The sequence below is a fragment of the Hibiscus syriacus genome, unplaced genomic scaffold (genome assembly GCF_006381635.1).
Source record: "Hibiscus syriacus cultivar Baekdansim isolate YM2019G1 unplaced genomic scaffold, ASM638163v2 tig00112347_pilon, whole genome shotgun sequence".
Classification (NCBI taxonomy): domain Eukaryota; kingdom Viridiplantae; phylum Streptophyta; class Magnoliopsida; order Malvales; family Malvaceae; genus Hibiscus; species Hibiscus syriacus.
Window position 1 is genome coordinate 1,293,200 of NW_024063308.1, and position 16,275 is coordinate 1,309,474.

Here is a 16,275-nt window from a genome sequence, read left to right on the forward strand (position 1 = left end):
ACCATCATGTTCCTTGCATCGTTCTGAGTCCACCGGTGATCTCTGTGTCTCTTTCGTCATCGGCACGGGCGCGTAGAAGGGTGAGAAAGTCAAAGCTTCCAACGTTTCGGAATCGAGCTCTCCACCATTCAAAATTGTGAACCGAGCTTGGTAAGTGTCTCAAAATGCCATAAAATAATTTTTAGAAATTTTTTCGGGAATTTTTGGACACCCCACGACGCCACACGCGCCGCCCCCTACGAGTGGGAAAGTCCTAGCCGCAGGGTGATATTTGTGTAAAAAAACTCGGGTGCTAGTTTTGTAAATATTTTTAGAATGGTGCCTAATTCGTAATTAATTTCTGTTAGAGTGATATTTGTGTAAAGTCGTTGACCGTTGACCATTGATTGTTGTTGACCACTGACTTTGATCGAAAAAGTTAAAATTTTCGAAAAGTCATAGTTTATGTTTTTCGATCTCCCGAATCCGTTTTGGGGTACATTTCGCAAAATTCGAACCCGATAAGCTATTTTTGACTGATTTATCACCCGATTCGATCCGCTTTTTGGAATTGAGCTCCATTTTTTTTATGTAATTTATGTTGATATACATCTAAGGAAATTATTGGAAGTTGAATTAAGGATCAAAGACTTTCGAATGGAAATTAATGGCCGATCAGTATGGCACAAAAATTGAGGTAATACATTACTACCTCTTTATGCTTTATGGAACATGTTGATAATTGATAAATGCATGGATGTATATGATTGGACTATTATGACTGCTTGATTATGGATGGACTCGAACCGAATTCGTTTAAATGATAAATTATGAGAATACTCCGATTTGGTAAAATTACGAAAATACCCTTATGTTGTAAAATACAAGAACTGACCTAGAAAGTTTGATAAGAGGTTTGTTAAGAAATAATTTATCGTTTAGTGATTATTCGAAAAAGTATCCTTGTCAAGAGTTTAATACCGAAATTATCTGATTACGAAATTATGAAAATGCCCTTGAGAGGTAAAAATAGTCCGAGTTAACTCTGAATGAGAAAGTAACCGGAGAATTTGTATTTAAACTGATAAATTATTGATTTGACTATTGAGAACCTATTTTTGTATGGAAAATTCCTGATAATCTGTTAGTAACATCTGATAAGGCATTTAACCTGGAAATCTTCGAGTTATGTAAGTACATGAAGAATAATTTATCGATGGTGCTCTTTTATCAGAATCGTTGAAATGCTCGAAGTAGATGATAAGTTTGAATTAAATAATAAGATATGACGGAAGGAAATGATTGAAATAAACTGGATCTATGACCAAAATACCCTAGGAATGGAAATGACTCAAGAATATCACCAAGCCCAGGGAATGAATAGATATCCTCAAGCTTTGAAATGAATGGAAAAAATATTGAGTACCAAAATGACCAAAATGCCCTTATAGTCTAAACTAAGTAAATGTGTTGGATTAATTAAGAAATTTAAATAAGCATGGATGTTGTACTGCTCTTAAAAGTTATGGAACACAACTTAAGCCGATCAACCAATGCTAGTGATATATCAGTACTTGAATAGCATATGTACCCCTTGAATGCTTGTTCGTCTCCTCAAGTTTGGACTGATGATAATTATAGAAGTACTCAACTCAGCTCAACTATAGAGATCATTCGATATTAAGAAATGGATATTCATGAGATAAATCAACTACGAATGCCAAAATGATTTTAAGTATATGACCAAAGTGAACTGAACGAAAGTACAACATGTATCTAGAACTCAGAAGCGTCTGAATTACTCGGGAAGACTCTGAAGTAAATGACATAGATTTGACTACTAAATGAACCAAATAACCTTAATGATGGAGAATTTAGTAAGTAATTGGATGAGTCTGGGAATACCAATGAACTTGTATGATGTATTGTTCTTATGGGTTATGAACCACGAATCAAGTACGTCAGCATTTCCTGATATCGTTAAAACGTGAAGATGAAATAAAGACCATTGGAAGACCTATTCAGCGATGATTACGAAGATAATCTATGGGCAAGAATTGTTAAAGAGCGAATACCGTTGAAGGGTAATGAATTGATTAGTCAACGAGCATCAGTTCTGGAAGTTGTTCAACTCAAGTTGTTTCATAATCTGATCAATCGACATAGATTGTAAATGTTCTGAATCTTCGTTTCTCCTTTATCAGCTCAAATTACTTCGGTCATTCCTGAACGCTTCCATGATGCACATGAAACATAATGGGATTCTAGAGTATCAACCTTAAATACCTGATTAGAATGTTTAGTAATCAATTCTCTTGAATAGGACCTCATTCCTGGAATCCGATCAAATTGTACAAGTTTCATATTATCTATTCCGATAGTTACAAAATGTCTCTGAAAAATAATACTTGGATCTTCTAGGGTGTTCCACATGTACTACATGATGATTTTATATGTTTTGAAATGAGTTTTAACGAAATCATTGATTTACTGGTTTATGAACCATGTCAACATGGTATGTGATATCTGATTATGGGTTTCACCGAAAAAAATATGAATTTTTCCTGATTTATGGAATCATGGAAACTATTGGTTTATGAATTATGGTTACCTGAAATGTGTTATCAGGTTTCCCTGTTTTCACTGGAATAAAATTATGGTTATTGATTTATGGACCATGAAATATACTGGTTACTAATGGAACTGTTTTATTGGGATATTATATGGGTAGACTGGAGATACAGCTCTGATCAAGCTGGAAATTTCTTACGGACCTAAGGTGATCCTTGGGTAGGCTCTCAGGACCCAAGGCACTCCCTTGGGATAATCATGAAACTACTTATGGTGTACAGGTGGAAATCAGTTATACGTTTTATTTCATTATTATGATTATGACATATTACTGGATAACGGTCCAAGTATTACGATTTATGGCTAAAACTGATTTCTACTAGATTTTTATATGGATAGGATTTTGAGTATGGAGGCACAACCCTGATCCAACTGGCCTTACAGACCTAAGGATACCCTTGGGTAGGCCCATGGGCCCAAGGCATATCCTTAGGTTGGTTCCCTTTATTGTGTGCTTAGGGTAAGCCATACGGACGCAGTTCTGGGGAACTGCATAATAGAGTTTGGTTGGAGGGTTTCACTATTGTTTTAAAATATTTATATATTGTCACTGGTTTTAATTGGAACACACTAGACATCCTATTCGACCTCCTGAATTGTCATACTATGAATGTTTCCTATGACCTAAGATCTTCATGACTTTTATTCGATGAACTACCTGTGGAACCTAAGATTATCCCGAAAATTTGCATACGTTTGGTTCAATAAGAAATGATATGGCTTTCCATTTATCGGCATGTCTTGCAGCATCATCTGGTAGTTCTGTATTACTGAGCTTTTCGAAGCTCACTCTATTACTCACCATTGCAGGTTAAAAGAATTGTACCAATGCAGTTATCGACATCAATAAGGGAGTTTTTCTGACGTTGTTGCAGAGTATGGTATATGTGATTAGGGGACATGTAATTGTATTTTGTTTTATATACAAGTCTGAAAATCTGTTTTATTTCGAATACTGATAACTTTTATTTTGTACTCATAAATAATTTTATGAGTTTACAAGTTTTAAGAAAAGTTTTAAATTTTTCGCTATTTTTACGGTGGGTCGCTCTTGTGGCCCTAATGTGACACTTCAGATCGGATTGGGTTATCCGCATCGGTCTTAGGGGTTACAATTTTTACCCAAAAATAGAGTTTGATACATATGAATAGTCGAGTGACCGTTTTTTTAACTTTTAATAATCGAGGGAGATTAAAGAATCATTTTATAAATTTTAATAGACGAAAACTCAAAAAAGCAACATCTTATATAGTGAAAGACCATTTGTATATTTTATCCGACATATAATAGGGTTACGTACCCTAAGTAACAGAGCGTGTGACTTCCCAAAGTTTCCTATCCATTAATCTAAACCTTTGAAGAAACATCTGGGAGAATCCATCCAAACATATCCCGGAATCATGGCAGATGGTGGGTCTGGTTATGTTATTTTTGCAAACAGGACGGGAAAGCCTTCAATAATTTGGATAAATTATAAGCATTAGATCCAGGGACGGATCTAAGAATTTATGTTAACAGGTGTGAATTTAAAAAATTATATTAAAAATTTAGGAATATAAAATTATAAAAACTCAAGAGATGCGAAATTAGATAATTCATATAAAATGCAAAAAAAAATATTTAAAATTTTTAAGAATACGACCGTACCTTCAACACCCCTCAATCCATCTCTGATTAGATGGTCCTTTTCCAGGGTTGATTTGTTAGGCAGACAAGCTGATGGGTCTATGCCAGCCTTGTCATTTTCTGATTCAGTGTGCACTCATCTTCCCCTCTATATAATTCCATCAAGAGACGACTATGGCAGAGGTGCTCAAGGCTTGTGAAGGAGAAGGGAACACGATTTTACATTATATGGAGATGTACGGTGCTGCTTCTACGTTGGAAGGAGTAATGTTTTCAAGGTTTAGCAGCAATATTTAGAATCAGTGCAAATGGTGGCTTGCTTAGGTAGAACGTTTACAAATTTGTACAAGTTATAGTAATTGTAAAATGTACTGTGTTCGCTTTTAAATTTGGCTTAATGTAAAATTAAGTGTCCAAACTATACTTTAAAGTTAACTTTAGGTGTTGAAAGAATTTTTCGTTAAAAATAGGTGTCTAATGTTTCTAACATTATATTTTTAGGTGTCTGGATCATTAACATCGTTAAATTCAACTGTTAAGTGACATGTGTTAGGCATATAAAATTTCAAATTTTTTATGAGCCTGACACGTGTTACTTAACGGTCGAATTTAATGGCATGCACTTAAAAGTATAACGTCGGAAACGTTAGACATCTATTCTTAACGAAAAAAAATTAATACACCTAAAATTAATTTTGAATATAGTTTATAAACATATTTTTTTCATTAAACATTTATATTTCAACCTCTAAAGTTGCTTTCCAAATTGGGTAAACGATGAGTTTTCTTGGAATCTTGGAGGTGAATTATCTTTTCTAATCGGGCGTACGATAATATAATTTAATACTAATTTAGGATGGTTTTAACTTAAAATGCTATTATATTCAACTTATAAATTATACAAATTTATAACAATTTCAGTTATAATCGAAAAATTACATTGCAAGTGTCTAAAACTTAGAACTGAAAATGCAATGAAAAAAATAACATCTTTAATTGCAACTTATCCAACTTAAAAGATTTTTCTGTCCAACTTAAAAGACTACTCTTAATAAAAATTTTAATTACAATCGATTTTTGTCTTTTTTTAACCTTGTATTAACCGTATATTAATCATATGATTTCCGTTTCCTAGAAGTAGGGTTGTCAACTAATAGTTTATTTCCCGAGGTAAATTACGTAAACAGCTTGATGCAAACTCTACACAAAATCATGGTTCGATTCCATATTTCATCACCCAAAGTGAAAAATATAGTTTCAGATTGCTTGGAAGTTCTAATTATAATTTTCTTTAGATGAATAAGGCGATGAATTTCAAAAATATTTTTGAAGATGAACACGTATATATTAATAACACAATGGTTGGACACAAACAAAAATTTAGATTGAACACAAACAAAAAAATAGATAATCAACCGAAGAAAATTCAAACGTATATAGAAAATCCATTATGCACAAGAATAAAACTCATTAAGACACTCATAGCCAGGCCTCATCACCGGTATATATTTGTTTCGTCTATTGTTCAGAGCAGGCTAGTACAAGAGTCTGAATCACTCACTCTAGGCAGGTTTCTTTGTGGCTTGACCTTTGCTTTGGACTCCCTGCATAAAATTATACATCACTTAAAAAACAAAGTTTTATCCTCTCCATGAATCCCATACCACTTTAAACAGTGACGGATTCAAAAATATTTTTGACGGTAGACATATTAACAACATAACATTTATTGAAAATGGAAGGAAATTCAGATTTCGGGTATGCACAATCAGTAAAATGGATAACCAATAGAAGGAAATTTAGATTTCAGGGTGAACACTTGCCTACCCTGAATAAAATGTGGATCCACCACTGACCTTATAAATGTGCAAGAACAGAACTTGGACAAAATTTAAAGCTCTAAATCATGTAATGTGCACATTCAAACACTGACAATTAAAGCTAGAGAAGCAAGTAGCTATCAAGCACTCCATTACTTTCGTAGTACCTTCTAGTGTTTTTGCTTACTTATAAGATACTACATTTTTCCATACAAATAATAATAAAAAGCTTTGAATTTTATAAATAAATCTGAAACCTCTTTTTCTCTTCTTTTTTCCTCTATTTTCTTGAAATTGATGCAAAAGAAGATGAAAATGACTCTAGATTCCAGAACAGATGAAGCAGATCCATCCGTGACAGAGACAAAGGAAGGAAAAATGCTAAAATTAACTTTCCCTTACCTTCTGACCAGTTAGCCTCCTACTTGATGGTGCACGTGCCACTAATGAAGCAGCTGCAGCTGCAGCAACACGGATTCTGCAAAAATAGATGATATTCCATCCATTCTTATTTTTCATTATTTCAGGTGTAATTGAATGAGAATAATGTTCTAGCCAGTCCAATACCTTTTATGAACATCAACATATTCATCGGTTTCATCCACTATCTCCTCCTGCATTAGGAAAAAATGGTTAGCTAGTGCCTAGTATACCATTTAAAGATCTGCTATTTGGACTAAGAAAAGATATCACTTTAAACAATTTACATAACTGCCGATAAAATTAATTGATATAGAATTTATATTCTCAATCCTTAAACATATATATCATCATTTTCTTTTACTCAGATAAATGGCACATGAATAAGAAACATTAAATATAGTGATGGAATCCTCTACAGATGAAATTATTCATAAGGTCACGTATATGCCCAATTGGAAACGAACAAAATCCAGAGAACTGTTTCTTCAGGAGAGACATTTCAAGCAAGTCACCTTGTTGTATTATAAAAAGGTGTTGAATCCAAAAACTTAAGGATGAAGTTTGGTTTGGTTTGGTTTAGATGTAAAAAAGTGTAGATCATATTTTGAGGGGGTGGGGGACTTCAATGGGAATGTTGTCAAGCGAATATTTCTTTATAGTACTATGACCCCTTCTCTATTTTTCATTTTTCCCCTGGGTTATTAATTTATTTGTTATGCCCTAAAGAATTATTTAAAAAATTATTATGTTATGCATTTAGCAATTAGTTATTTCAATACAGTGGTCTGAAGACTGGGATTTTATTGATTAACCAAGATTATTAATTTATTGGTCATTCATTTAGTGAGGTTTTACTGAAATTTACCTGCAAAAGTTCTTCAAAAACATCTTCTAGGGTGATAATACCAATCACTTCACCATCTTCAATATCCTCTGATGTGACAGACAATACATTTGTTGCAGCATCTTGCCTTATTGTGTTGGTAGCTCGTGACGACTTATCAATGTCAACAACAATGCTCTCTGGCTTCTCATCGAGCTTGGATAGCAGCGGAGTAGTCAGTTGGGAATCTGCACTGGAGACTTTGTTTTCTTCAGATTTTAGTTCATCAAGGGTTGGAGGAAGGTTCTTATTTTTTCCTTTAGCCTTCACAACAGCTGCCATATGACTGCTGCCCTTTTGAAACTCATTCAGAATATCATAGAGAGGCATGTCAGCTGGAACCCTGTCAAACACTCCGAACATGAACACTAAACTAGCAGGATATTTTATACTTACACAGAAATAATAAGTATATATATCAATAAGTAAGAACCTTGGGATTCTCCGGATGGAAACTGCACTGACTGGTGTCTCAGTTTCAGGGCGTACAGTGAGAAGACTTTTCACCTAAGTCCGATTTCAATAAAAAAAAAAGATTCCATGTGCGGAATATGCAAAATAACCAAAAAGATCAGAAAAGCTTTAGACCCAAATGCATGACTGCTATGAGACTTCATCTAACATTTAACGTCAAATACATACCAGCAGAAGTCCAATAATATTTTTGGGATTCCCTGAGTAGACAGGGACTCGGCTATGACCACGAGCAAGGATCTTACCCATTGCCTCCCTGGGGTAGTTCATTCAAGATTAAAGATCAGATAGAGAGAGATGATTGAGAAATTGAATACATAAATTCTTTTAGCATTTCAACTAAGACTAAGGAAACAACACAAAAGGAACAGATTTGACGGTTATATTGGACTTCATTGACACATATAAAGGCTTTATGATGGAAACTAATCATTTAAACAAACTAATGAACAGGCATCAGTTAATAAGGAAAGTTATATATTGCTCATGCACTTGCGAAGAATAGAATAAGTGGAAGGAGGAGGGTATTAGTTGTATCAAATACAAACTTTATCACTAAAATGATTGATGTATTGATCCTTCTTATATCAAACTACAATATGAATTAAGGAGAAAATATTACCAGTCCAACTTTGAATTGACATCTAAAGAGAAAGTTGATTCTATAGGTGTCATAGCCTCTTCAGCAGTCTGCCCAAGTATTATAACAGAACAGGAAAAATTAGTTTAAGATGCCAAGGAAAATTGAGAAATTGTTTCGAACTGGTCCTAATGAAGCCACATGAAAGAAATACATGAGTACGTAAATTCTATAATTTATACTAATTCATAATATTCCACTTTTGCACAGTACATGACCACTATATTAGTAACAGTCATCAACCACATCACCTCTGTAGAAAGAGATTTTAAGTTTTTAACTTATGAATAACATTACTTTTGTAGCTCACTTCTGCCTCTGTTTTGATGATGTAGCAGTTTTTTAACTGCTTTCTAGAATGAAAAAAAAGATCACTTATCCAAAAAATAATAATAATATTGCTTTTTCGTGATGCATACCTTTTCAGTCAAATCTAGTGCTCCACTAATAATTGTTGTCTCATCATGCGTGAGCTCACCTCCTTTGCCAGCCTAAATAGTTAGATCAAGAAAAATATATTCATTGTGAAGAAAAATAAATGAATGTAACGGTAATCTTCTGACATTTATAGGACTCTACAAAATTTAGCAAACTTCTATCACAGGATTATATCATGTAATGTTCAGCGACATCAAACTGATTTACCTCCTGGCCATGGATGGATACAAGGGCTTTTAGTTGAGCCCGCCTAAATAGTGCTTCATTATGTCCCAGCACCCAATCCAGAATCTGGAAAATATATACAACTTTAGTGCTTCATCAATTATAATGGTATGTTAAAACTACACAAATGGAAAAACAAACAAACTTTAACAGGAACTATTGTTGTCAAGGCATGCGCCTAGGCATTACACCTTGGAGTCAAACAACAAAAGCGTCTCAAGCCTCAAACCAATTCAGGCAAGGAGCATTTAATCAGGCTTTTTAGTAAGGCAATAGGCACAAGAAGCCCACCTGATTAAAGTTCTATTTGTTTCTTTTATTTTAACTTTTTAATTAGCTATACCTTACTATTAAGAAATAGGATAATATAAACCTCTTTACCTCTCAATAAGCCATGAGACAATAGTCACAAGACATGCATATCAGCAACAAAAGAAGAAAAGTTCCATGGTTTGTAGATGAAACTAGACGTATAGAGCTTATTACCACAACCATATAGCTTAAGGTTATCATTATATATAATGTACATAGTCGCATACAAAATATCATAGACATATTTGTGCCTTATTTTACTCATACAAGCGTTTTTTTTTTGCACCCTTGATAAGAGAAATGTTTTTAGAATTGATCTCTTCCATTTCCTTCTTACTTCTCTTTTTATCAGATGTGGGTGGGAAGGGGAAAATGAAGCTTTCAATCTACACAAATATTTTTTTTTTGATAAAAGTAGGTCTCATTAAAAAAACCCCCTTCATAATTGTCCCTTTCATGAAGGAAAGGATCATCCTACACAAATATTGAGGAAAGCAAATGAAAGAAATGATCATTCTCTCTAATTCTACCTCCTTCCCCTTCCTTCCCCTGCCTACATGATTTCTTCCACCTTCTAGATGGAAAAGGGTCAAACTGAAACACTTACATAAACTCAGATAGATAGAAACCCCATACCACCTCACATTTGAACCTTGATTTTTTTTTTTGATAAGAACATTTGAACCTTGATATTTCCTCAATGAAAATAATTAGGAAAGAAAGGAAAAGAACGTTATAACAGGCAAATCATAGAATATATTTTCCAGATAAAACTATGGAAGTCGCAACTAATATTTTTTGTTAGGTGTCGTTAGCCATTTATATGAATTTAAATTTTATAAAGAATATAATGCCTAAAAGAATCGTAAATAAATTATCTTTTTATAAAATTTTATTATCTATTCAATATTAAAATTTTCTTAAATTTCACTTTCAGAAAATATATATCTTAAATTTCTTTCCAACCATTCTGACAAGAATTTTAAGAATTTTCTCATTTCAAGAGTGTAACACGTGTAATGATGGCCTTCAAACTTACCTTTCCAATGGGATAAGCTATTGGATAGCAAATAATCATTAAAACCCGCACAAGGCCTGCAAGATTTGCACCTACAGCGAGTCCATATCTTGTGCATATTGCTTGTGGAATAACCTGGAAAGCAAAAGAACTAATTTTGGTCAAGGAATTAAAGGTTCAAGTCAAGCTTAAATAATACAATAGTTAAACAGCCTACCTCGCCAAAAAATAGAACAAAAGTCACAGAAAGTATGATAGCAACATATTGATTGAAAAGCTTATCCAGGTATATAGGAAGCGCCTGCAAGAAGTAAATATTAAGGCTGTCAACGAAAGTCAATCTTCTCTCAAACATCCTTAGAATATGAAATACGTGGTAAATTTCAAGTAAAGTAATACTTGATAGTCCCAAAGCTACATCATTATCAATAGATAGCCTCCACAACTCAGCAAGCATAACCAAGGTATCACATTTCACAGCCAGTTATTTAATAATGGGGAACTACCAAAAATCTTACTTTATATGGTATACTAATTGCTTAGAAAAGGAATTACCTACCTATAAATAGAATAACAACTCCAGGTTAAACTTTTTTTGTAATCGGAGCCTAAATGCCTACTTGACAGAATTGAAACCCCATTCTTAAACTCAGAAACAAGAAAAAGGTACATAGTGAGGGGTTCAGCACTCATCTCCACGTGCAAAGCTCCAACAAATTTGCATGTAATGTAAGGAACAGCATTAGGTATCATCAAGTCATCATTAGGACCTCACTTAGGAACAAAAAATTTCAGTTTGTTATCTTAATTTGTTAATTGCATTAGAAGATCAGTTTTCTAGCAAATCTTATTCCAATCAAACAACATTGCTTGGTCAAAACTTTTAGTCTATCCCTCTATAATTTTCTTTGGCATCAATCAATCAATCACACAAACAAGCAAGAAAACATGGTATTTCCACTCAATTTATACCAAACTGAACAGAAACAAGTTGTTAAAAGTTTTTTACCTCCATCGAAGCAGCATTGCAAAGAAGCAAAGTCACCAAAAGCTGATGTTGTTTTTGAACTACTGGCAAAATAGCAGCTAAAAAAAACAAAAGCGGTTTTCTTAATCATCAAATTCCAAATCAAACAATAATAGTAATCGAAATCCAATGATTCCTCCACAAATATTCCAAATAAAAAACCAAAATTATATATTTTTGTACCAGCTTGTTTTTTCTCGTTCGAAGTCCCGCTCCGTTGTAGAATTTCGAGTTCGACGAGACCAAGCGACATCAGTCCGAGAGTGAGACCCGACATGATCCCCGCGAAAAGAACTAAAAAGCAAGAAATGCCTGCGTAGATGAACCACCATGGAGATCCGAACGGAATCCCTTCTCCGGCGGATTCACTGACGGAGGACGCCGTGTTGAACAGCATCCTGGCCGCCATAACCGCGTTTAGCGGATGCATCGGGGGTTATTTCAACTTCCAATCAAAGAGAGTCCCAAGGAAGAGAAATGATGAGACAGGTTTCTTTATTTTGATCTTTTACGGTCCGTGTAATATAATGACCAAATATGTCAGTTAATTGGGTTAGGACACGTGATGGGGTAGGTTTACTACAGTGCGGTCGTGGGGTTTGGTAGACAGATTTTTGTCAACAGAGAGACGGTGATTCTAGTTTCCCGTGTTTACGTGGCAGGTAACTGTTGCCGTGATCTTCACAATGTTTTGCTCAAAATGCAAAATCAACTTTTCTTTCTCTTTCTTTTTAGGCCAAATTTAAAAGATACAATGAAAAAAAACTCTTTAATATTTGATTAATAGTAATTTTAATTGTTTCTCACCGATTTTAAAATTTTACCTTGACTAATCAAATCGATTAGCGAACGTTACTTAATTTTAGTAGGTGAGTTTTCAATAAAGATTTTTTTGTATATGCAAAGACTCAAACTTGACTATTGTCGGAACCGTCTTTCGGTTGGATCCCAGAACCAGGCTTCGACTTAAGAAAATGAGTTAGAGTCGCCATCGATCTTTTGTTTTAAAACCAAATAGGTAGATCAAATACTTATTTCTTACTTGATCTGCGTCTTACCAAAAATGTGTCATGCTCGGGAGTCGGTTACGGTCAAAGAATGATTAGCACCCTTGAACCGCCCATTCGGTACTATGTAATTTTTAATTGTCTTTAATTAAGAAAGTTGTAAATTTATATTAAAAGGTAAAATAACGATCCAAATTAATTACCTCTAATCGTTTTGAAAACGTATTCTCAAAAAATCAAGAGAAACATTAGAAAAACAAAGGTGAAGAAGATAAATTGAAAATATAGAAAATGAAATAATGAAGAGAAAAATAAATAAATAATAAATACAACAAGTAAACAACACAATTAACATGTAGATAGTGAAAATGCAAAGAATTGAGAAAAAAATAAAGACAAAATAACATAAGATAAATAAAGAAAAAAGATAAAGGAAATAATAATAAAATAGATAAACAAAACGGAAAAAATGTAAAAAAAAAAAATAAAATATACATGCACATATTAACGTGTAAACTAAAAATATTAGGATATATATATATATATATATATAATATATATATATATGCATAATATAACATGTAATAGAATAAATAAACAATAAAATAATAATAATACGTGTAAAATATAAGAAAAAAATAAAGGAAAATATAAGCTATATAAATATTATAATGTGACATTAAAAAAATAAAAATTGAAAAGTAGAGTTAAAATAAAAAAAATGACTAAATTGTGAAAAAAAAAGGAAAATTGAGTGACAAAATGAAAGAAAATTAGGTTCAAAAATTGATTTCAGGATCGAAATTGAAGTTTTAAAAGTTAGAGAGTCCAAGAGCGCAGTTTACCCTCTTTATTTCAAAAACACGCGGGTCATGTTATTGGGCGCGAGGGTCGTAATAGGGTCATCGGGTCTAATATTTAAGTCAAAAGCTTGTTTTAATTTCTCATTCTTTCTCATTTGAAATCGAGTGCCCCCATCTCTTTTTTTCTCTGATTTATTCGTCCCTTGGGATGAACACCGCCGTGGGGATGAACCCAGTATCCGGCCACCGCATGCCGCCTCGTCGGCAAAACTTTATTTTTTTTTTGTTTTTCGAAAGCTTTTCAAAATTCCTTTTCAAAAATCAAAATATTTCTTTAAAACAAATCGGCCTCAGGGCTAGATCTAAGAAAATAGATCTCGAAAATGCCCCGTTCATCAACTAAAAGCTTTCTTTTTGTTTTCTTTCGAATCAAAACACAACGAAAGGAGATAAAAACGACATGTAGAGGATCGAACGAATGAAAAGGTACGCAAAAAATATACCTTTATTTTATTTGCACTTCGAACAATGCTTCCAAAGCTGTTACAATATTCTTTTGAATTTTGTGCGACTCTCGTAATCTCTCTGTTTGCTAGCGTAGTTTTATGATAAAAACCAGTGTGTGTTTGTGTTCTATTTTACATGCGATTTATAGTCTCGGATTTGGCTATTTTTAGAGTCCGATTTGGACTCAACTTCTTCGATTTTTAAGTGCTTGAGTAACTCTTGATTGTTTGTTGTTCATTGCCGAGGAACGTGGTTGCGTGGGGTGAGAGAATTGGCGTCAAATACGGGTTGTTGGAGCGAGACGTGTTGTCGCGGGACTGTTGCGATTATGGAGGTGTGTGGAGTTGACGAGGTTAGGGTTTGAGACAACCCTAGATATCTTTTATTTTGGACCGTTGGATCTCATCTAGATCCAACTGTCATAATTGCTGGTGGTTAGAAGTATTGGTTTAGGGTTTCTGAAAACCCTACGTATTTGGGTCATGTGCAGCTAGGTCTTGTGTAACGGGCCTGCAAATGTAACAGATATATATATGTAAATATGTATGCACCATATGTAAAAAATGAATAATATATTATGTATATATATTATATAATATTAAAGGATAAAATTTAGTGTCTTCAGTTGCCCCTCTTTGCTCATTATCGTGTAATGAAAATGGAGCAAAGATTACAAGACACAAATTTTTTCTATATCGAACATCCTCTGTCGTAGAGTTGAAATCCGATATTGAGACTGATTTGTCGAAGTGACTCCCTCACCGCGAGGTCAAGTTGAACTGGAAACTTCTGACCACGATATCATTCGTCGTGAAGTTGAAATCGAACTCAAAAACCCTTGGCAAGTAGAAGTTGAAGCTTAACCCAAAGGCTTTGGCGTTACTGTACTGCAGATGACTCATTCATCGTGAAGTTAGATCGATCTGTTGAGGTACAATGCCCTTTGTTGTGAAATTGGAATCGTATATAGCCCATCCGTCGTGAAGTTGAGCCTTGGAATTGGATATTCTTCGTTGTGAAGTTGAAATCCAATGTAAGTTACGTTGTTTCGAGGCCAATATCCTTCGTTGTGAAGTTGAAATTGACTCTGAAACTGGAAAGTTTATTAACAGACACTCATTCTTTGAGTTGGATATCCTTTGTCGTGAAGTTGAAATCCAATCTTAGAGATGGATGCTGCTTGTGTGCACGATTCCCTCCGTCGTGAAGTTGAAACCGCGGGTGGCCCCTTCGTCGTGAAGTTGAGCCTGGTAATTGGATATCCTTCGTCGTGAAGTTGAAATCCAAGTAAGTTGTATTGTTCTGAGTCTAATATCCTTCGCCGTGAAGTTGAAATTGGCTCTGGAACTAGGAAATTATTTGTTGACAGTCAGCCGCCCCTTCGTTGTGAAGTTGAGCTTGTGCTATCTCGAGTCTAATATCCTTTTCCGTGAAGTTGAAATTGACTCTAAATGAAACTGAAAAGTTGACAATCAGCCGCCCCTTCATTGTGAAGTTGAGCTTGTGTTGTCTTGAGTCCAATATCCTTCGTTGTGAAGTTGAAATTGACACTGAATGAAATTGAAAAGTTGTTTGTTGATAATCAGCCGCCCATTCGTCGTGAAGTTGAGCTTGTGTTGTCTTGGGTCCAATATCCTTCGTTGTGAAGTTGAAATTGGCTCTGAAATTGGAAAGCCCCTTCGCCATGAAGTTGAGCCTCAAATGGCACGATATCCTCCATCATGGAGTTGAATCGTGGATGTGTGGGTACGATATCCTCCATCGTGGAGTTGAAATCGCGGATGGCCCCTTCATTGTGAAGTTGAGCCTTGACTTGAATATCCTTCATCGTGAAGTTGAAATCCAAGTATTGTATGTTGCGTGTGGACACGATTCCTTTCGCCGTGAAGTTGAAACCGTGGATGACCCCTTTATTGTGAAGTTTGGCTTCGAGCTAGATATCCTTTGTCGTGAAGTTAAAATCTACTCTCGAGCAAATTGTGTCATTTTTAGTCTAATATCCTTTGCTACGAAGTTGAAATTGGCTCTAGATAAAATCTGCAAAGATATGCATATATGCAATGTTATGGATGCAATGCTCTTAGGTATGCCTAAAATGCATATGCAACATATGTTATTATGGGCTCTGGAGAGAAATCTCGATCTCCGGTGGTTTGTTGTTGTTGACTCTTAATTTTGAAATCTTGAAGTTCTGATCCCTGAGTGCACATTCTATTTGCTTCTTGATTTGGGAAATGCTTCCCGACCATCTCAAGTATGTGCATGAGCCTTGATCGGCTTCCGGGTACCTGTACTTTTCAATGAATCTTTGTATAGTAATATACGATTATCTTTTGCATAAGTAGATAAATCATTGAATTTAAGTTCAATTCAAGATGCTCAAAAGGAATTGATTTAGAGAAAAGATTGTCTTTACTTATAAGGGAAAAAAAGAACAAATAATGCATGACAAACATTTTAG

The 16,275-nt window shown here is 34.4% G+C and overlaps 1 protein-coding gene across 2 annotated transcripts; it reads right to left on the minus strand.

Moving 5' to 3' along the window:
• Window positions 1-5,600: 5,600 nt before the first annotated feature.
• On the minus strand, window positions 5,601-12,014 carry LOC120178376 (DUF21 domain-containing protein At4g14240-like). Of its 2 annotated transcripts, none has more exons than XM_039184232.1 (13): window positions 11,681-12,014; window positions 11,480-11,556; window positions 10,688-10,771; window positions 10,492-10,605; window positions 9,123-9,206; window positions 8,897-8,968; window positions 8,460-8,527; window positions 8,006-8,093; window positions 7,797-7,870; window positions 7,346-7,706; window positions 6,625-6,671; window positions 6,460-6,535; window positions 5,601-5,841 (listed from the first exon to the last, which is right to left on the minus strand). In XM_039184232.1, exons 1-13 carry the CDS (start codon window positions 11,925-11,927, stop codon window positions 5,800-5,802), a joined length of 1,434 nt encoding a protein of 477 aa, XP_039040163.1. In that variant the 5' UTR covers window positions 11,928-12,014; the 3' UTR covers window positions 5,601-5,799. The 2 variants fall into 2 exon arrangements, with proteins under 2 accessions (XP_039040163.1, XP_039040162.1); XM_039184231.1 differs by having other exon boundaries at window positions 5,601-5,845; window positions 6,457-6,535; window positions 11,681-12,013.
• Window positions 12,015-16,275: the final 4,261 nt, after the last annotated feature.

What these genes read in the sequence shown, in the direction of transcription:
- LOC120178376 (XM_039184231.1), bottom strand. Translation starts at nt 11,927, where the DNA reads ATGCATCCGCTAAACGCGGTTATGGCGGCCAGGATGCTGTTCAACACG. An exon ending in TATCCATCCATGGCCAGGAG is followed by an intron (nt 8,969 to 9,122) that starts GTAAATCAGTTT and finishes CTAACTATTTAG; the next exon opens with GCTGGCAAAGGAGGTGAGCT. An exon ending in TTTTTGAAGAACTTTTGCAG is followed by an intron (nt 6,672 to 7,345) that starts GTAAATTTCAGT and finishes TTCCTAATGCAG; the next exon opens with GAGGAGATAGTGGATGAAAC.